This window comes from Rhinopithecus roxellana, chromosome 9, assembly GCF_007565055.1.
Source record: "Rhinopithecus roxellana isolate Shanxi Qingling chromosome 9, ASM756505v1, whole genome shotgun sequence".
Taxonomy (NCBI): domain Eukaryota; kingdom Metazoa; phylum Chordata; class Mammalia; order Primates; family Cercopithecidae; genus Rhinopithecus; species Rhinopithecus roxellana.
In genome coordinates, this window is record NC_044557.1 from 58,252,809 (window position 1) to 58,276,365 (window position 23,557).

At 34.6% G+C, this 23,557-nt stretch overlaps 1 protein-coding gene across 2 annotated transcripts in view; it reads right to left on the reverse strand.

The window, feature by feature from the left end:
- RAD54B (RAD54 homolog B) overlaps nt 1–23,557 on the reverse strand; it is a 100,673-nt gene that overhangs the window by 18,821 nt on the left and 58,295 nt on the right. For both annotated transcript variants that reach the window (XM_010358616.2, XM_030937655.1), the window contains 7 exons: nt 20,179–20,373; nt 16,444–16,725; nt 13,035–13,197; nt 9,175–9,400; nt 8,349–8,556; nt 2,414–2,553; nt 278–568 (listed from right to left, as the gene is read on the reverse strand). In XM_010358616.2, the coding sequence (XP_010356918.2) occupies nt 278–568; nt 2,414–2,553; nt 8,349–8,556; nt 9,175–9,400; nt 13,035–13,197; nt 16,444–16,725; nt 20,179–20,373 (1,505 nt within the window). The remainder of the gene's footprint in view (nt 1–277; nt 569–2,413; nt 2,554–8,348; nt 8,557–9,174; nt 9,401–13,034; nt 13,198–16,443; nt 16,726–20,178; nt 20,374–23,557) is intronic.

Genomic DNA, 23,557 nt, shown 5'->3' on the forward strand with positions numbered 1-23,557 from the left:
AGCATTAGATAAGGTACCAAAGGGGATTGGCCACAAACTGTAGAAGGCGGTACCTCAAACCCTTCTCTTCCCTACTTCAGCTCTAGGAATGTGGACGTGCTCTGAAGAACAAGTGAAAGGCTGGATAAGCTCTACAGCAGAACCATGCTAGATAGCCTGCAGAGCTTTTTGAAAACCCACAAATGCAACCTCAGAAATTAGCCCTATCTGCCCTCTTAGATTCATATACTATAGAACCCTCATATCCCTGACATAGTTTCAGACACTATGCACTTACCTTTATAGAGCTGAACAAAAGGCAGGGGTGATTGCACAATTTTTTAAGAGCTCCTATACATATTAGATGGGGACTATTTTCCAACAACCCTTGAAGACAGAACCTGACAACCTGAGAATTTAACAGCTTTCGATAAAGCTCAATCTGTAGTGCTCCTGGTCGGCAAAAGATAACATTCTCTATTTTAGGTGGGAGATATTTATTTATAATTTCTTGGGTTCTTCTAAGGATAAAGAGTCCAGTGAGGCAAGCAAGTTCAGTTGCTCTTCTTTCTCCTAACTCCTTTTCTTCCTGTGGAAAAATAGCAGACTTAAATGAAAGTGTTATAGACAGAAATACACTTAAAATAAACATTAAAGATTTCATAATGATAAACCATTTACTAACTGCTTCCCAACAAATTTTAAAAGAAGAAATAAGAGTATAGGGACAGAAAAACCAACCATGATCTATTTATATGTTTAGCATAACCATTTAATTAAGTGAAGTCACAGTCTCCTAAATAACATAAAATAATGATATATAATTGGTAGAATCTTAGATTCAATGAAATATAGTCTGTATACAACATGTAAACCATAATTTAACCATTGTCCTACCTTTAAAAATGTTTGTTTCCCATTTGTGTTTCCCTTAGTTTGCTTCTTTTCTTTTTTTTTTTTTTTGAGACAGAGTCCCGCTCTATCACCCAGGCTGGAGTGCAGTGGCATAATCTCGGCTCACTGCAACCTCCACCTCCCGGGTTCAAGAGAACCTCCTGCCTCAGCCTACCCAGTAGCTGGGATTACAGTGCACACCACCACATCTGGCTAATTTTTATATTTTTAGTAAAGACGGGGTTTCATCATGTTTGCCAGGCTGATCTTGAACTCCTGACATCAAGTGATCCACCTGCCTTGGCCTCCCAAAGTGCTAGGATTATAGGCATGAGCCACTGTGCCCAGCCTGTTTCTAATATTTTATCCTTACAGCTAAGTTTTTATTTCTTTTTTTTTTTTTTTTTTTGAAACAGAGTCTCACTCTGTCACCCAGGGCTGGAGTGCAGTGATGTGATCTCAGCTCACTACAATCTCCACCTCCCAGACTCAAGCAATCCGCCCACCTCAGCCTCCCCAGTAGCTGGGACCACAGGTACATGCCACCACATCTGGCTTTTTTTTTTTTTTTTTGGTAGACATAAGGTCACCCTATACCTTATAGCTAAGTTTTTAGTTTTTGGTTTTTTTGTTTGTTTGTTTTTTGAGATGGAGTTTTGCTTTGTCGCCAGGCTAGAGTACAGTGGCATGATCTCAGCTCACTGCAACCTCTGCCGCCCAGGTTCAAGTGATTCTCCTGAGTAGCTGGGACTACAGGCGTGTGCCACCATGCCCAGCTAATTTTTGTATTTTCAGTAGAGACAGGGTTTTCACCACGCTGGCCAGGATGGTCTCGATCTCTTGACCTCGTGATCCACCTCAGCCTCCCAAAGTGCTGGGTTTACAGGAATGGGCCAACACACCCGGCCAGCTAAGTTTTTAAATAAACGTACTATTATTTCTTTATAATAAATTCCTAAAAGAAGTATTGTCAGGCCACAAGATATACACAATTTTAATGCTTTTGATATACATTGCCAAACTTTCCCCATGTTGTGCCAATGTACATTCCAACCAACTATTTACATTCCAAATAGTAGACCCTTGCCTACAATTGCTACCACTAGTAAATCCAAGTTGGGGAGGTGGTGTACACCTGCAGTTCTAGCTACTCGGGAGGCAGAGGCAAAAGGATCACTTGAACTCCAGGAGTTCAAGGCCAGCCTGGGCAACACAGAGTGACACCATCTCTAAATAAACAAACACACACCAATAGAAAATTACAAAAGTCACTTTGGTTATTTTGTTCTGCTTTTTTCAACGCTAGTAAGGATGAACATTTTTAAATGTTTATTATCATAATTCTTTGTGAAGTTCCTATTCATGAATTTTAGACAAGTGATGTCATATTCTAAAATAAGGAATGCAGGAAATGAAGGATTGCAGAGAAAAAGAAAGAGTTCACACTACTGATTTTTCTAAATCAAAATAATATGAAGTTATGGATAATTTCCTCAGACATACGGCTTTTTAAAAACTTATTTATTAGAGTAAATTATACCTCAGAAGCAGAAGGTTCTCTTGATAAAATGATGGGTTCTTCATATATTTTCCTATAAGATGACAAAGAGCCTAATATTCCTGGATTTACAAAATCAATTAATGCAAAAAATTCTTGCAGATCATTCTGAACTGGAGTACCTAAAGAGAGACAAAAATGAGGAAAAGGTCAAGTTTGTGTTTTACAATCACAATCTCAGGTTTATAACAAAACCACAATGGAAGTTTGGAGAAATTTATTCCCTAAAAGGAATAAATACAAGCAAATGGCCTAAAACTAAGAAACAGCAGTCAAAGCAAGTTAAAAAAATATTAATCACCACATAAATTTTTAACTCTAGTTTTAGTTGCATACTAAATTCTTACATAGTAGTATAGCTTAATGATTGAGTGCAGGCTCAGTGGAGTCTGACTGCTTAGGTTCAAATCCTACCTGCATCATTTACTCCCTGAGTGACCCTGAGAAAGTTACTTACACCAATTTATTATCTGTAAAGTGCAGATAATAATAGTCTTTCTAGGGTTGTGAGGATCAAAGTAGTCAATCCACATAATATACTTTGAATGGTGCCTAGAGCACAATAAATGTTCTATAACTTTAGTAATTGTTACTGTTATTATAGCTATGTGACTTTGGACAAACTGCTTAAGTCCTTTAAACTCAGGATTTTTTTTCATTTATAAAAGTATGAAGATAATAAATTCCCAGAATAATTATAATGCAAAGTAGAGACAATGGATACGAAGTACCCAGCAAAATGCCTGACACTCAGGAGACACTCATTGAATGGCACCTTTTATTACTACCTTTCAAAGTTATCAGATCAAATTAAGATCTTCACTGCCCAAAGGGTTAATACAGACTGTAATGGATTAATATACCCTCTATATATTACATATAGTATGCAATAGCTTTTGGCTAATTTTCAAAGAAACATTAGCATGTTTCAATAATTATAATAGTGCCAAAAGAACATATAAATCAGCACAAACAATGTAATTTCAGCTGGCTTTCAAATAACAGATTAGACAATGTTGTCCAAAAATATAAATAATGTGAAAAGTAAACAAAAATGCATTTATTTCATTAAGATGGATGACATAAATTTTTTAATGTCAAGTAATTTAATAATCACTTCCCTAAAACTTAATGGGTCCCCTACCCCCAGGTTAGACCAGCAATTGCTAATTTTTTAAAATTTAACACATCTAGTCAGTTTTAAATTTTTAGACACATCGTTGAAAGAGTTGGGAAAAATACATTTATGTTGGTATATATTCAGTTAAGCCTCTAAAAGAATATGCATGATGATGATAAACAAAGATTGGGGAGTATAGGAAAGAAGAGAGAGAACGGTAGAAGGATCACTGTGGTTGGCATTCAGATATTCATCAAACCCCAAATGATTAAGTCAATCATACTAATTCTATCCCCTCCTTTGCAAATGACTGACATACACAAGGGTTCTTGTCTAATACTGGGTTCACTGGAAGCAGAGCCTAAGACAGTGATTTGTTTGCATGTGATTTACAGAGGGAGAGCTCTCAGGAGAAAGGGAATAATGGAATCAGAAAATGGTAAGGGAAGAAACTAAGCAAGAATGGCCTCAGCTGTAATTTAGCTTCAGCTAAATTACACGGAGCTCTAGAGTATAAACTGCACCATAACGTTGGTCCTGAAATTACTCTAAGGCAAGGGAGCTGCCATTTGCCGCTTACCCCTAAATCAGTCAATCGTTGATAGCAAACTATAGAGGATAATACAGCTCTCATTCTATCAAAGATAATTCTCCAGAAAGAGAAGGGGCTCCTCTCATTTGTTTAATCAATAGTACCAGCAGCTTAACAATGGATACAACAGCCCAGAAAAGGAGAGCTAGAAAGGGCACCAAGAGGTTCCATCAGTAGCATGTGACCCATCCTTGCCAATGAGACATGAGAAGTCATCACAGAGGGGCTCTTAAACATAGAGAAACACTCTTAAACATAGAGAAATAAGAAGAGCCAGTCCTGTTCTCCTTTGGATATCATCACATCTAGCTGTGATGTCTGGAACAGCTGCAGTCACTTGCTACCAGCATGAGGATGAAGCCAACACCAAATATGGCAGAGCAGAAGATATAAAGAACCAGAATCCTTGATGACAATGTTGAGTTGCTGTAGCCTGCCCTACCTTTAGACTTCCAGTTATATGGGGGAATAAGCACATCTGATTCAGATCATCTGTTACCAGCATCTGAAATCATCCCAACTGATACATGAGAGGAAGAGGCAAAAGCAAAACTGGACAAAAGAAGAAAAGCAGAACACAAGAAGGGAATAGGAAACAGGATTTAGGGCAGAAAAGAGGAAGAAAAAAGAGTAAGGAAGGGGGGAAAAAGATGAGAAGGGAAATATGGCTACAAGACAGAACCAATAGTATAGTATAGCATCATTGTATGAGTCTGTCACATTGCTTTCTAGTGATAATTTAGATCCCTATTTGCTATTTCAGTGCTCTAATTCTAGACTAGGTAAAACCTGTAGAAGAAAAATAGAAAAAACTAAAGATTTTTCAAGTCAAGTTGGTGTACTTACTAAGACTATGTTCAAGAGTATAGAAAAGAAACTTCTGAGAAAATGAAAGGATTCTTTATCTTCCCTACCTAAAAAAAAAAAAAAAAAAAGCTTTTTCTCTGTTTTTTGGTTTAAAAAAAAAAAAAAAAAAGAAATCTATCACCCAACCTAACCCAACACTGTCAATAACCTATACCTATATCCTCCTGTAACCTCCATAGAAAGTTCTGAGAGCTTTTTATACACATTTATATTTTTCTTTTAATCCTATAAGCCCACTTACAGAAATCTATACAGAAAGAGTATATGCTTGTAGATATTCATCACCACATTATTTATAACAGTAAAGAATTAAAAACAACCTAATGTTAAACTGTAAGAATAGTTCTCAAGATTATGCATTATAGAAAAATGTTTATATGAAAGATATGTTGATGTACACATGTATGTGCAAAAAGATGTGTTTTGTATGTACGTGTAAAGAATTTTAAAATTTGCATGTATGCTCTCTGTGTGTATGTATGAATAATAAAATATGTCAGGTGTTAACAATTAAGGAGGTGAGGTTGGAGGATGATTTCTGTTCTCCAGTTTCTAAACATTCCATAGCAGTATGTGTGTTTTTAAATTTTCAGTCTGTAAAAAGAATTTTGCTTCAAATCTCAGATTTATCTTTTCTATGATATAATGAAAAGGCATCTAAGATCTTATAATAATCATTCAGCTCTTATTGTGGGCTGAACTGTGTCTCCCTAAAATTCCTATGTTGAAGCTCTAACCCCCAGTGTGACGGTTTTTGGAGACAAGACCTTTAAGAAGGTAATTAAGGTTAAATGAGGTCGTAGGGGTGGGGCCTTAATCCAATATGACTGGTGTCCTTATAAGAAGAGAGGGAGATACTCCACGAATGCATTTGCACAAAGGATAGAGTGCATGAGAACATAGGGAGAAGGCAGCTGTCCGCAAGCTAAGTATGGAGACCTCAATAGAAACCAGATGACATCTTGATATTGGACTTCCAGTCTCCAGAACTGTGAGAAAATAAATGTCTGTTGTTTAGTCTGTGGTCTTTTGCTATGGCAGTGCTAGAAGACTAATGCCCCTCTATCAATCAAACTGAATCCTAACCATTTTCCAGTAAACATTAACTCCAAAGCACTGGGCTAGATAATACAAGGAAACAAAATCAAAATCATTTTCATTTGATTCTTAGTTATGGAGCACCTATCAATTATATGTCACTGTACATAACTCCTATACAAACATGTACTTTCATAACAAGGAACAAATCATCTTGGGGTAAAATATCCTGCGCATAAAAGCAAAGACTTCATTCAGGCAATTCTAAGAAGATAGAAACCAACTATGAGTATTTCTAAATTAAAAAGGTTAGTTAGGGCTAGTTTTTACCCAAATTCATAGCTCAGGGGGTAAGAGTGATATGGACAGCAAAACAGAAACAAGCTAAGATTGACAAAGGATACAGAGGACAATACTAATGTCTCAAATGAAACTATCTCACTGGTCGCTTTCGAGACATTCTTGTTGAATGAAATCCTAGATCAATTTTCTACTGCAGATTAAATTTAATTTGGAATGTTAAATTAGTATTTGCTTATCATTGAGAATATCAATAAAATTATATATTTTTGCTACAGAAAATTATCTGATTTTCAAGTAAGGAAGGGAACTACTTTTATTTCTTCAGTACTTTTCAGTAAATTTTATTTCTCACTCTTCTTTTTTCTTTCTTTTTCTCCTCCCTTCTAGTGCTAACCATCTTTACTTTATATCTGCAACTATTATTTAAATAAGTAATACTGACCCCCATCTTAAGCAGTAAGAAGAAACAGTCTTTTTCTCTTCTAACTCAGTGTTACTAAATTCAGCTAACTCATTTTTTTTTCCCCATTACTTTTCTGGCTCCAAAGATCTCAAGATCAAAGGCTAGTAAAGAAATCTGAACTGCACATTGGAAATCAAGTATAAAGAATCCACTCAGCTTCTCAAACAGCCAAAGATATGAAAATCATTCAGATTATGGTTCCTATTTCTCTGACTCATTTTTTCCTTTAAAAATGGCATTTTGTAAATATTCAACACCAGTTTTCCTATTCTTTGGTTTTCACTTCACTATTATCGACAAACATTTGTTGAGCATCTAGTAAATCCTGGGGGTATAACTATGAGATTTGACCCTAGTCCTTTTGTCTTTATTATCGTGATTAAACTCAAAAAAAAAAAAAAAAAAAAAAAAAAGGTCATTTAGTATTTCCCAAAATCATTTTTTTAAAGTATAGATCATTTTAAAAATCACTTTTCATAATGGTTAATACAATCCTCCTATACAAATTGGAAGTCAAATGAAGAGGAATGTCTTAAAGGTGGATAATCTTCCCCATCCCAACACAGTAAGAACAGAAGAGGAGGAGTTTTCTCCTCTCTGTTGTTCTGGAACATATTTCCACCTATCTGTATAGGAAAGAGGCACAAGTTGTTGGTCACACTCCTTCTCTCTCCTCATTTAACTTCAGAGGAGAGCTGTGACATGCATAAACAACACATGAAGGAAAAAATGATGATGACACGGTAAGAATAATTATATCCTGACCATTCCTTCCAAAAGGGTTGAAGATGGTAGGGAAAATGAAGCCCCGAGTAGAAAATAGGGGAATTTTAAATATTAGTAATGACTACAATTCTCTTCTTTCTTCTGCTGACACAATGGCATATTGGAAGGGCCATACAAAACCAAGATGAGATACGGGAGAAAAGCTACATTGCGCTAGTCTAGGCCTTAAATAACAAGGTAGAAGAGGATTCTTGTATTTACCATCCATCCCACCTTTCCAGACAGTTGAGTCCAGAAGCTTTGGCCAACAATAAACCATGCATATGTAGCACATACATATAAAAATAACTGATATTTATATTAAACACTCACCACTTGTCAGGTGGTTTCCCAAGAACTTTACATGGATTAACTCCTCTGACCCTCACGAGAACTTAAGTTAGATGGTATTATCATCCCTATTTTAGAGATTTTTAAAAACTGAGGCACAGAGACACTATATAATTTGCTCCAAGTTGTTACAGCTATGTCAGACTCGGGAACCAAGCACAAGCAATCCAGTCTGATCTCCTAAATTCCTTATCATGATATCATTGTGTTTATTCCTAAAAAACCCCCAAGTCTGGGCTACAAAAAATTACACATGGATTTGAAGATTCAGAATCCTACTAAGAGTCAATTAACACAGGTTTATCAGTATAAATTCCATCCAATACCACCAGTTATTTGAATGTTAAGCATCATAGTACAAGTCTGTATGTTCACTAGGCAAAAATTCCAAAATATCTTCCCCAAACTGAATACTGACCAGTTAGAATTATTCTTTTCTCACAAGAAAGGCTAATGAGGGCTGCAGTTGTCTTAATGGCACTGTTCTTCAAACGATGTCCCTCATCGCAGATTAGAAGATCAAATTTTATATTCTTAATTTGATCCAGGGAACGAAGTAACATTTCATAACTGATAATAAGAACAGAATAAAATATAGACTTGATGTATTCTTCAACTTTGTGGTCCTGAGGAAAAAAGATAGTATTTTAAAAATCAGGAAAAGAAATGATATGAAATCAAATTTAAGCAGCCTATTCCTGACAGTCACTTATTAAGAATTGGAATATGTTAACTCTTTCTGTCTTAGTCAACTGAGGTTGCTATAAACAAAATACCATAGATTGGGTGGCTTAAACAACAGACACTTATTTCTCACAGTTCTGGTGGAAAGTCTAAGATCAGGGTGCTAGCATGGTTGGGTTCTGGTGAGAGCCCTCTTCCTGGCTTGCAGAAGAATGCTTTCTTACTGTATCCTCACGTGGTAGAGAAAGGAAGTTCTGGTGTCTCTTGCTCTTGTTACAGAGGCACTAATCTCATCACATGGCTCTACCCTCACCAGCTCATCTAAACCTAATTACCTCCCAAGCCCACCTCCTAATACTGTTATACTGAAAGTTAGGGTTTCAACATATGAATCTGGGGGACACAAACATTCAGTTCATAACAACTCAAAACCAAAATGTAAGCTAAGACTCCATTTTTTTGCAAAAGGGTTAGGGAGTTAACAAGTAAAAACTGAATTACTGATTTGAAAAACTAGATTTTTTTTTAAATGACTAAGGCTAAATTTTCAAGTTTCTTACCTGATCAACAGTAAATATCTTGATCCTTTCACTTCCTAGCCACTTTTGAAATTCTTTCTTCCAATTATTCACCAAGCCTCCAGGTGTGACAATTAGTGTCTTCTTTATTACTGGCTTGCCTCCATAGGGTCCCTGACACTGCAGGGTCCAGATGAGCGAAATACATTGCAATGTTTTCCCTAAACCCATTTCATCAGCAAGAATAGCTCCACATCTGCCATTCATTCTGTCAGAAATAATTTTACTTCCTTTAATCACAATAGAAAAATATTTTATGCCCTTAAAATCATCAAGAACCAGAAACTGGTATTTTTTAATGACACTGAAGACTCTTTTAGTACTTTATTAACTGATTTACAACACATCTTTTGCATCTTTGATAATTATATCCATTACATATTGTCAACTAAATTACTAAAACATAAATCTGAAATTAGAGAGTTGAATCTAAATCATCTGCTACTATTACATGTACATATTTAGAGGCTAGAAATGAATTCCAATTTTATATCTGCATACGGATAATTTAACTATAACTGTGTTTCTCATCGCTAAGAGTTTGATTTTTATTGGTTTCAGATATCAAAACAGTTTAAAATATATTGTTGTATTATATTTAATCAGCATTAAAATACAGCATTAGAGCATACTGAGCTGTATTTTATGATTCTGTCAGTAAATGAAGTCCTCAACAAAAATAGCTCCCTGCATCATAAAAAAATTAAACACTAAACACTTGATATAATACACATAATTTAGTAAAAGTTGTTATCCTACAGACCTAAGTTATATAATTTAAAATTAAATGTTATTAGGGATATTATTAGTAAGATCATGTATTTTTATGCCACTTTATATTCCTAAAGACCTTAGCAGTGTATGTTTTATATTTTTAAAGTTAAGAAACTCCAAGGGAATTAAGGATATTACAAAAATACGTAAGTATACAGTTGACCACTGAACAAGAAGGGTTTGAACTGTGAAAGTCCACTTATATATGGGTTTTTTTCAATAAATGTTATAAGTGAGTGTGCCTAACTCTCTTGCCTCCCTTCTATCTCCTCCACCTCTTCCGCCACCTCTGCCACTCCTGAGACAACCAAACCAACCCTTCCTCTTCCTCCTCTTCCTCAGTCTACTCAACATGATAAGGATGAAGACCTTTATGATGATCCATTTCCTATTAATGAATAGCAAATACGTTTTCTCTTCCTCATGGTTTTCATCATGCATTCTTTTTACTGGCTTACTTTATTGTAAAAATACAGTATATAATACATATAGTATATGAAATTATGTGTAAATTGAGTGTTTATGTTATCAGTAAGGCTTCCAGTCAACAGTAGTTTATTAGTTAAGTTTCTGCCAAAGTTATATGCAGATTTTTGACTACACAGTGGGTCAGCACCCCTAATTCCTGAGTTGTTCAAGAGTCAGCTGTAGTTTGTTAGCTAATTGTATCTCTTCTTAGTAGAAATTAAGAACCAATATGTAATTTTGTATTTGTGTTCCATTTCAAGGTATAGAGAAAAATATTACCAACATAAATTATAGCTACTATCTAGGTAGCTGTTTTAGATCAATAATTTGGCAACAAAGGACCAAATGTCAGCCAAATGAGATACACTGAATAGCAAAGAGAAAATACAGATTCATCTTTTCATGGTAAAGAGAAGGGAGCAAACAGGAAGCCTTTATGGAGAAGATGTATCTTGAGCAAAATTGTAAAGGGTAAATAATTACTACATTAATGAGGCAGTTGAATATAGCTGGAGCTTGAACTGAAAAATATGAAGCTACCATGGTAGGTAGAAGACAAAAGATGAGTATACTTATCCTTGAGAGTTTAGACTGTATCTTATAGATCAGCATCTCCCAAACACCAGGATTTCATGACTACTATCATGATTTGTTGCCATATCTGTGATACTATATGTTATTATTTTTCTTCAAATCAACTCATTTTAACTTAAATTTGAAAAGAAAACTCATTCTAAGTATAATTTATCTGTGAAACCAAAAGTTTAATGTGCTATTTTTCTTTTTTTTTTTTTTTTCTGGAGACAGAGTCTTGTTCTGTTACCCAAGCTGGAGTGCAGTGGCGCGATCTTGGCTCACTGCAACCTCCGCCCCCTGGATTCAAGTGATTCTCCTGCCTCAGCATCCTGAGTAGCTAGGATATAGGTGTCCGCCACCACGCCTAGCTAATTTTTGTATTTTTAGTAGAGAAGGGATTTCACCCTGTTGGCCAGGCTAGTCTTGAACTCCTGACCTCAAGTGATCCACCTGCCTTGGCCTCTGAAAGTGCCGGGATTACAGGTGTGAGTCACTGTGCCCAGACTATTTTTCTAATAATTAACTAAATATGCTACTATTCAAATTTTTTAAAAAGGCTTGTCCACTTGCCACCCCAAAATGGTCCCATATACTGCCAGTGGAGTAGGGATCACAGTCTGGGAAACCCTGTTCTAAGTTCTGAGAGTCTCTGAATGATTTTAAATAAGGGAATGTCATGTTCAGAACCGTTTTTCAGAGAAAACTCAAGATGGTGGCTTTAAGTAGAATACATTTGAGAAGCATCAGAAGCAAATATATAAGTTAGAAGCCATTGCAATAGTCTAGATAAAATATGATATTTTTATGACATGGGTTACTAGAGATGCTGCAGTGGAATGACAGAAAAGATTAGGAAACAATATTTAGTAGGTTAAAATAATTAAAAGTTCAGGTTTGACTAGATTCAGAATGTGAGAGAAAAGAAATCAAAGATGATTCTGAGACCAATTGGGATAAGACCTTCGAAAGAAAAAGCAGATTTGGGAGAAAATGTGAGTCTAGTTAATAGTTTCTGGAAGACAGTATTCCCTTAACTTGTCATCATGCAAAGAGTTCTTAGAGTCGGGGAGAATTTCATTTCCAGCTACCTTTAAACGACAAATTTTAAAATCAAGGGGCTTGGCATTTAAAAACAAGGCAAAACAAAACCAAAACAAACAAAAAAGACTGGAAGAAATGTTAGCAGGGGCCTTTGATTCTTTTTTTCTCCTGTTTGTGTCCTCTAGAATATCATTAAAAGATGATACTACCATTCTTTAATCAGAAAATGCAAAAAGGAAGAAGAAACTTTCTTCTATTTTCAGATGTAGAGATAGAAGAAAACCTTTTTCCAAAATTATCATAACCAAGCCAGGTGCAGTGGCTCATGCCTGTAATCCCAGCACATTGGGAGGCTGAGGTGGGTGGATCACTTGAGATCAGGAGTTCAAGACCAGCCTGGCCAACATGGTGAAACCCCATCTCTACTAAAAATAAAAACATTAGCCAGGCATGGTGAAGCACACCTGTAATCCTAGTACTCAGGAGGCTGAGATGCAAGAATCACTTGAACTTGAGAGATGGAGGTTGCAGTGAGCCAAGATTATGCCACTGCACTTCAGTCTGGGCAATACAGCAAGACTCCATCTCCAAAAAAAAAAAAAATTCTCAGAACCAGAATTAAAAGCCTCTTTCACTTGTTCTCATGACCCTTTACCATAACAGTACTGAGCTTTTATTATATCACATTAAGGCCAATTGCATTTATCTGTTTACTCAAATACTTTAAAAGTCGCTTAAAAGTAAGGACTGTGGTCCTGATTCCTGTATGCCCACCTCCTAGCAGTATGTTTGGCACATGGCATCTATCAAGAACTACTTTTGAAATAAATGCACACATTAAGCACTATTCACCTTTCCTACCAATTGAAATTCATAGTATACCCTCAGGACTCGTTTTATCAGGATCTTCTTAGAAAACCATTATTGTGTTACAGGTTAAATCAAAATTAAGATTAGATTAAACAAGTGATTTATTTTCCTACCTCATTCCCATTACACATTCATAAAGGAATATGATTCCTTCTTTCTGATGTGGTCGAAGATGATATACAAGGTAAGGATCAATCACTACATCCACAAGAGGGAAACAGTTCTTATTGAATACACACTGGTGATTCTTATCTGGTCGTGGCATAACGAGGGAATCTTAAAAAATGGTAAAAGTACAAGTATTGTAATTTCACTTTTTCAGCAACCAACATTATCTTGTTTTCATTACCCTAAGATAGAACTGTTTGCCACCATTTGTGGCCAAAGAAAAGTCCAAAATGTAGTCACAGTAATGTTACCCAAGGGCACAAAATTTAAAAAGAAAATCTCATGCCTTACTGATATACAATTTCATGCAAAGAATTATGAAGAGCCTTCCAAACTTCATATATCCAAAAGTGCTTCAAAAGCACTGAAATTCACTATTGTCTAGTAAGGAATTCAGTAAGCCACAACATTCAAATAGTTCAGTATTCAGAGCAAAGAGAACTATTTCCAACTGAAAGCACAGGCTGGAATTTTGCCAAGATACATTTGCCAATGTTCACAGCTTCTCATTCTGAAAAGGCTCCCCAAATTTAACATACAGGGTTTCTATCTTTTCAGTCCTAAACACACTAACAATGATCATTACTCCTATTAATTGGAACTGACAAAAAATGATAAATTTTCCATTGACTTAGCCACATTATTTGCTTGAATTTAATTACTACATTCATGAATGTCAAGTTCATAAATCTTTTTTTGTTTGTTTGTTTGAGACAGAGTCTCACTCTGTTGCCCAGGGTGGAGTGCAGTGGTGTGATCTCAGCTCACTGAAACCTCCACCTCCCAGGTTCAAGCAATTCTCTTGCCTCAGCCTCCCGAGTAGCTGGGATTACAGGTTTGCGCCACCAAACTCGGCTAATTTTTGTGTTTTTAATAGAGGCAGGGTTTCACCATGTTAGCCAGGCTGGTCACGAACTCCCAACCTCAAGTGATCTGCCCACTTCAACCTCCAAAGTGCTGGGATTAAAGACATGAGCCACTGCACCCGGCCTCATGAACCTCTTTAAAGCAGCATGAAGTCATCATAGAATAACAATGTAATTCTTCGAAACTATGCTACACAATTTAAAAGATTTACTAAAATACCACCCAAAAAGGAAAAATCAAATATAGCTAGAAGGCAGGTCTCAATTGATAAATCTGAAATTAGATAATAAACCCACCAAAATTATTTTGGGGATATATTTGCATGCCTACATCATGTTTATAAAAATTGAATTAGATAAAAAAAGAAAGAAGAATGAGGAGAAGAGGAGATAAAAAGAAATAGATTCCAGTCGACTATGTAAATATTCATCAGTGTGGAACTATATTGTCACAGGAATAAGAGTTTGGTCATGTTTACCATTAACAAATACCCAGAGAATAAGTTTTCTGTGAATTTTCCTAGGGTTCTGAGTAACTGAAAGGAATTTTCATCTTTAAGGTCAATTCCTGTTAGGTAGCGGACTAGGAAGTAAAAATGGGAAATTTAGTCCTTGGCTTTCCTCTATATCACTGTAGCAAAGAGTGTACTCCTTGTGGATTTCCAATCAAGAAATGGCCCCATTATTTTTCTATCTTTTACAAAGGACAACAAGGAAAAAGAGAAGATAGAGGCAAAAAATCACATACTGCCCAAGCAAAAAGGACTATAGGATTATAAATCACCTAATAAAAGGCCCATCTTCAAGAAAGAGAACCCTAAACAGTCAAAATAATAGAACACTAGTTCAAATTTTAAGATGCTTCTTTATCTTCACAATGATGAAGATGGTCGTTTAATATTAACAACATGTCTCAGGCATTAAAATCTACAACCTAATTCTATACTTTGCATAAGATAGATAAGTATATGAGAATAATTAACCATTTACTATGTACCCAAAGTGCTTTTACACACACACACACACAAATATAATTCATTTACATCACATACAACACATAAATGCCACAATAAGTTTACATTTACATATATATAATATATACATTTACATCACATACACACAACACAGAAAGGCCACAATAAAATGTTTCATTCACTCACTCAACAAGTATTTCCTGGAAAGAGTATATACTAGACACTCTAAATCCCTATAGTGGTTATTAGGACCCACGTTTTACACATGAGTAGGCAAAACATTAGGAAGGTCAGTGACTACCCCCAAGAGGTCAAAGAACCAGTTAGTTCAGTGGCAAAACCATGATTCTAACTCAGATCTTTGAATAAGCACAGTATTCTTTTCAGTTCCCCACAGCCCTGTATTGTGTAATAGTAAAAGTACAAAGAGAAAGGAGAAAAAAGAGGAGAGGGATTGTTAAAAGAGCTGGTGGGACAGACAAAATATTTGTACAAAAAGAGAAAATTCAGCTGCATCAGCTTCCACTCCCTGTATTTCAACTAAGTCTTTGGGATAAGCTAATATAGAACTAGGAATTTTTAATTATGGGGTTTTGTCCCAACAATGCCATTGATTATCTGTATTTAGGTAAGTCGGTTCATCTTCCTGGGCCAGTTTCCTCCAATGCAAAGTGAAAACACTAATCGAAATGATCTCAAAAGTCCTCTTTACTTCGAAACTTATGTTTCCATAATACTTGCAATGGGGAAAAATAATCATTACTTTATATACTTGCTGTTGTTAGGAAAGAAGTCACCTCTGTCTCTCAACTTTCACATCTACTACACTACACTTTCGGTCAGATTACTTGTCCTTCCCCGCACCAAATAAGAAGCTCTGTGATGACAGTTTTATCTTTAGGCCCAACCCATAAAAGGCAATCAAGAAATACCTGCTGAGTGAACAGTCAAATAAAAGAACAATCAGATACAAGCTAGGTTTCTTTTTTTAAATGTGATTTTTAAAATTGGATTCAGCAGTGTGAAAATTAACTGATTGAATGGAACTTTCACCAGCAAAATTTGGACTTTGCATGAAATCTTACCATTCAATATTTTTATACACTAATGCTTGTGATCAAGGCATACAGTCCTCAAACTAGAAGTATAATCATAGTCCAGATTCATATATTTACTAATTTCTCTCCTTACTAAAAAGTCAGATTTTATTCAAAATTATACACATGTATGTGTAATACATATACATGTATGTATATACATACAATTTAGATATGTTTCCTTCAACACAGGTACAGTATTTTTATTACCATGTTCTTGGGATTATTCATTTACATATGAAATAATTCCCAAACTATATTTGACTTCAACATTATCCCTTATGTCAGATTACATATCTCAAGAATAATGTATACTTTCACCTAAAACTTTTAAAACAAAATTTAAACGTCAAATTCACACACAAAAAACATTTTGACAGTAAAAACAGAAAACTCAAATTATTTTTAAAATCTTACTTGGCGTATATGGGTCATGGCGTGGTTTGCAATTTTGGAAATCATTCTCTCTATTTTCCTTTGAACTTGGTTTACAAACACTTCTGAAAGGGTTAGAGAAACATTTCCTGGCAGCCTGAGAAGAATGCGAGATAGCAGTACTTCCTCCTCCAAGCTGAAAACACCTGCCACTGCTGAAGTCATCTGGAGAGATTACACCCATGACTTCTATTTCTTTTCCACAAATCATCAGTGTTTGGCCCTCTTCAATCTTTTCAAGCTCTTTGAATTTATAACCAATGCCTTTAAGTTAAGAAAGAAAAAAATTAATTGACAGTCTAAGATGATACCATGGTCACCTTCCCATAACTGTACAGAAAAACTGCACTTTGAATGTAAATAGTCTTGTATAATGCATTAGCCAAAATGGAAGCATAATTTAACATTTTGGTTAAAAAAAAAAAACACTAAAAATCAAAAGAAATAATACAGCTATAAAATTAGCCATGCTTTAGAGAAAGCAAGAATATTTTTACTATTGAAAATATAGATTATTATACTCTATAGCTTTGCCATGTCTTGTCTGGAAAAATTAAGCCAAGAAAATAGTTTGATAGGCTATATGTATCCTCCTTTCTTGTACAGAAACACCATGGGTTTTTTTCTCTATTTTCACCTCTATTTTCACTCAGAAACAGCTAGAAATGTGAAGGAGAACTAGCAATAAAAGCAACTGTTACCACAACTAGTACTGACTGTACCACATGAGATAGCAAAGTTAAAATACAGTTGTGGCAAGAGGTCATAGATATTCTATGCTCTAACTCTTTAATAAAACATGGAATATTTTGTAATATTAAGTTTGTTTGAATTATTAATTTGATGAACATTTATTTAGTGTTGCTATGTAAAGGTGCTGATGAAATATAAGTATGAATAAGTCAGTCATAGGCTGCTTAAAATGAGTTCATTAATCACATAGATGGAATTTTAGACTTCCATGCTGGTCTATTAAATGCATTAAACAATTAAATGTGTAGTTACTGTGCCATTACCAAGCACAGGAGCTGTGTATACCAGAAACTTTTAAGTCTCTAAAAACAATAATAAAAGACTGTCGCAATTTAGAAAATACGACGACCCTTTTCAAGTAGTTGAAAATTACTAAATTTTCTCTACTGAAACTGGCCTAAAATTTATAATCTGTGCCAATCTGTATTTAATATATAGTCTTAAATTATTTATGGTGGAATACTTTTTAATTTTAATGCTCTGATATAGAAAGAAATTACTTAGCTCAATGTCAAAGACCCATCACTCCATCCCAATTCAGTACTGGTCTTCACTTATCCAAATTAATGAAGATTATAGTCTTATCTTCACATAAAATCCAATTACTGTTCATCTCAGTTTTACATGGAAATGGAAGACAAGAATAACCTTTTAACTTTGAGGTACCTTTAAAGTAGCTCTAATTCCAAGATCTCTCATTTCATTTAGATCCATAGATGATCTTGATCCAAAAATGACTCTTTCAAACATCTCAGTTGCTAGAAGATTTTCTTTTACTCTTAAACTTTGTTTCTCATACTGGTTTTTTTGTTTGTTTGTTTTTTTAGGTATTATGCAACAATGGCCAGCTGAGCCTGATGCATTATCACAAACTATTAGCAATTTTGGCATTCCAGCTTTCAGTTTTCTTAGCACCTCTATCTTTACATTAACAAATTTACATATTGTATATCCCAGTTATTTAAAAGAAAAACTGCTTATAGATAGTAAATTACATTAACAAATTTACATATTGTATATCCCAGTTATTTAAAAGAAAAACTGCTTATAGATAGTAACTTGCAAAATTAACTTCAGGTTCACACATTTATTAATGTTATAATTAAGCAACCAAGTCCTATGTTTGGATATTTTCATTTTTCATTGAAAAAATATACCTATGTTCAGTCCCTCTCCCTACCATACAGGTCAAATAAATCAGTCTCAAAGAAAGGTCAGAGTCTGGGCATCGGCATTTCTTCTTCTTTTTTTCTTTTTCTTTTTTTTTTTTTTAAGAGACAGAGTCTCTCCAGCCCAGGCTGGAGTGCAGTGGCATGATCAAGGCTCACTGCAGCCTTAATCTCCTGGGTTCAAGCAATCTTCCTACCTCAGTCTCCCAAGTAGTTAGAATTACAGATGCATGCCACCACACCTGGTTAATTTATTTTTTTGTATAGACAAGGTCTTGCTAAGTTGCCCGGGCTGGTCTCGAACTTTTAGCCTCAAGCAATCCTTCCCCCTCAGCCTCCCAAAGTGCTGAGATTACAGGCGTGAGCCACTACACCCTTAAAAGCAACTCAGGTGATTCTACTGGCATGGTCAGGGTAAAAACCCACTGTTTTAAGCCTAATTTTCATTTTTTGTTACTTGCAACTGAAAGATCATTTTATTATAAACTACACATATACAAAACCATGCATACTATACCTTAGGGGTAAAAGATATTCCAAAGTAATTGTGATAATTTTTTGTCTCTCATTGACTTTAGAATTTCACTAAAGAGCAATACCAATGCATGAACAAATTCTCCAAAAATCTAGCCCCAATCTACCTTAACCAACATAGAATGTGTACTATATGTTTTTCTTTTTACTTCCTCTAATCACTATACACAGTTGTTCCATACTTTCATAATAAATAAAACATTCTATTGTAGATAATTTAGTTTGTTTCAACTCTTAACACTGTCACAGCCTTTCATACACTACATTCCTGAAACACTGAACTAGTTTGAATTCCCTCCTGCTTTTGTGCCTTTACATGTGCTATTCTCTCTTGCACATGGCCCTTACCTATAACCTCCAAAACTATTCATCCTTCAAATAGTACCTTAAACGGTAACTCCTATCAAGCTTACCCCTAGCCTCCTGGGCAGATTAAATGGTTCTTTTATGCTCCCACTGCATTTAGTAAAAATTCTCACTGAAACAACTGTATTATTGCTTCCTAATCATCAATTACTTTGCTTTGTTCCCACTAAATTATAAATTATAATCATCTTTGGTATTCCTAGCATACTGCCTGGCACATAATAGTTATTAAAAACTATATATTTTTAAGTAAATAAACATGTAGAACAGATTTTATAGTTACAGGTCACACTCAAAATTGAACTGAGACAATGCAAAGACACTATAGCTGGTGTTAGCCATTCTTAATTTGTAGCCTAACTTGTATTACTACAAATTATGCTGGCAACACTTTGTAACAGAAACAATGGAAACCTCCAATTTCCATATGTTAATCTAGGTCAGGCTTAACCATTATCTCCTTGCTCTGTTTTTCAAAACATTATTGAGTAGTGCTGAAATTATATATTATTCAACTCAATATCAACATATTTTTCAACTTTAACCACTTAGCATTCTTCAAAAAAAAAAATAGAGAGAGAAAGTATACCAAGTCAAATTTAGTGTTTAAGCTCAGAAAAGTACCAAAATAACTGTATATAGCTGGCTGGCCATTTTTGGAGAAAATGAAGCCATAGGATAGGATACGCTTCACTGAGCTAGCATAAGCCATAAGATTAGCAGCCTCACTAATCATTATGAGATTATTTTATGTATTATACACAGTTGAAGCATGAACATCCATTAAAGAATACCTCATCATCTCTTTATAAAACCTAATTATATTTCATTTAGGTAACCAGAGATACATACTAATTTCAGTCCAAATTGTAAACATTAGGTAGTATCACAATACCTCTTCCAATGTCTTTGCCTTCCAAATTCTTTAGTGTAAATGACTTTCCTTTTACAATAAGAACAGCATCACCTTCCCATTTTTTATGTTTTTTCTTTGAAGGCTTACACCAAACAACACTGAAATATTTAACTAGGCTATCAGATTTCTCTTCTTGTTCCTTGGACACTGCTACTTCTTTAGGAGTCAAATGAACTACAATTAAAAAAAAAAAACACATTATTAAAAATGACTTTAATGTCTAAGTAGTAAGGTCATTCAAACAAAAAAAAGCACAAGAAAATTAGATTATATTAAGAAACATTATGAAATAATACTCAATCATACTCACGTTAGCATTTTATAAACTAAGAAATCCAAATATCAGGTGTTAATATTACTACAAGAACAATGACTGTAAATGTCTTACTGTTCCAAAGTGAAATAAACTCAATTGAAGTAGAATAACATAATAATCACTGTAAACATTTTAAAACTCTAAAAATTAAGATACTATTTCAATGTCTATAGCATGGAAAAATATCTAAAAATCAAATTTTGACAAAACTGATTTAAGTGACATGACAAGGTGAGGAAAGGCAAAGATTACAGAGTTCTCTGAAAGTAAAACCTGAAATTTTTATTTTAATTGATAAATAAAAATTATATATATGTAGGTGCACAACATTCTGTTTTGATATATATATACACTGTGGGATGGCTAAATCAAACTAATTAATATTATCCATTACCTCACATATTTTCTGTGGTGAGAACATTTTTTAAAATGCTACTTTCTTAGCATTTGTCAAGTACATATTGTTATTAACTATAGTCACCATGTTATACAATAGATTTCTTGAACTTACTCCTCCTTAACTGAAATTTCGGATCCTTTGACCAACATCTCCCCAGTGCTCCACCTCTATCCAACTCTAGGTAACCATCATTCTGCTTTCTAAGAGTTTAACTTTTTTGAATTCCACATATAAGTGAGATCACAAAATAATTGTCTTTCTGTGTCTGGCTTATTTCACTCAGCATAATGTCCTCCAGGTTTACCCATGTTGTCACAAGTGACAGGATTGCCATTTTTTAAGGCTGAGTAGTGTTCCACTGTGTATCTATACCAAGAAGTTTTTAATCCATTCATCCATTGATGGACACTTAGATTGACTTCACATCTTGGCTACTGTGAAAAATACTCCAAGGAATATGGGAATGCAGATAGCTCTTCGACATACCAATTTGATTCTTTTTGGCTATATACCCAGAAGTGAAAGTGTTGGATCATATGATATGTTACTTTTTCAAATAAGAACAAGTATAAAACAACAAAGTAGAAATGAGAATAAATATCATTAAAATTATGTTGTCTCCTGCTTCTTACAGCTAACTTGTACACACTAGATTTTCAGTGGTTTCACTAGATTTTCAGTGGTTCAGTGTACACACTAGATTTTCAGACAGCAAAATCTCATTCCCCCCATTACTGAAGAGCTCTTCCCTATGTCTTTTACCTCATATACACTTTAACCATGGAAACTGTCAAAACAATAAAATTCAAAAAACAAAATGAAGCAATTTTTTCCTTTTTACTATTTTCCTATTTACTTAAATAGGAATAAGGCAGTAAAAGCCACAAAGTATAAAGATCAGAAAGAAAGAAAGAAAGAAAGAAAGAAAACAGGAGCATTTACAGATGTTGTAACTATTTACATAGAAATCCCCAGAGAATCTAAAAATAAAGAAGAATAAATTTAGCAAAGTCACAAGATCAAGGTTCATATGCAAAAATCAACTGTATTCTTATAGACTAGCAAGAAATAATCAAAAATAAAAATTTTTAAATTCCATTCACAGTAGCTCCAAAAAACAGACATATGAAATACTTGGGAAAATATCTAACAAAAGATAACCCAGATCTCTACATTAAAATTTAAAAGCTTTGTTGAAAAAAAATTAACAAAGCTCTTATAAATAAGTACAGCTCCTATTTCATGAATTGGAACATTCAATTTTGTTAAGACAGCAATTTTCCCCAAAATGATCAATATATTTAACACAATACCAATCAAAATCCCAAGACACTTTTAGTAAAATTGGCAAGCTGATTTAAAAATTCATATGAAAATAAAAATAACATAGAGTAACCAAAGCAATTTTTGAAAAAAACAAAGTTGGATGTTTACAATAATGCTACAATAATCAAGATAGTTTGGTACTGCCCCTCCTCTCCAAAAAAGACATATAGACATTCCAATGCATTGGAAAAGTGCAAGAAATAGACTCGCTCACACATATACAGTGAAATTATTTTCAACAAAGGTGGGGAAGCAAATTCAATGAGGAAAAGAAAGTATTTTCAACAAACATTGCTAAACCGACTGGATATACATTTGGAAAAGATAAACATCAACCATTAAGTCACCCCATATACAAAATTCAACTCAAAATGAATGACAGACCTAAATGTAAAACCTAAAACCAAAAATCTCTAATAGAAAACACAGGATAAAATATTTGTAACCTCGGGATATACAAAGCTTTCTTAGAATACAAAAAATATATATATATAAATCAAAAATTATAAATCAACTTTTATCAGAATTTAAAACTTTTCCTTTTTGAAAGATGCCATTAAAAAAACAAAAGGGAAGCCACTGGCTGGGGTAAAATATTCACAACATATGAATAAGACAAAGGTCTTGTGTCTGGAGTAATTATTCTTTTTTTTTTCTTTTTTTTTTTTTGAGACAGAGTTTTGTTCTGTAGCCCAGGCTGGAATGCAGTGGTGTGATCTCGGCTCACTGCAACCTCTGCCTTCTGGGTTCAAGCTATTCTCCGGCCTCAGCGTCCCACGTCCCGCGTAGCTGGGATTACAGGTGCCCACTACCACACTCAGCTAATTTTTGTATTTTTAGTAGAGACGGGGTTTCACCAGGTTGGCCAGGTGGGTCTTGAATTCCTGACCTCAAGTTATCCACCTACCTCAGCCTCCCAAAGTGCTGGGATTACAGGCGTGAGCCACTGCGCCCGGCCTAATAATTCACATAGTTTCAAAATAAGACAACAAACAAATCAATAGAAAATAGGCAAAAGTCTTAGACAATTCAGAAAATGATATATACAAACAACCAATAAGCACATAAAACAATATTTAACATCATTAGTTACACAGAAAATACATATTGAAAACCTGAAACACCACTTCACAACCATTAGGATGGCTGGGATCACAAAGTCAGGTAATAAACAAGTGTGATGAGGATGTGGATAAATCAAAACCCTCATACTCTGCTGGCAGGAGTATAAAATGGTGCAGCACTTTGGCAACCAGCATGACAGTTGCTCAAATAATTAAACAAGTTACCAAATGACGTAGCAATTACACTCCTAA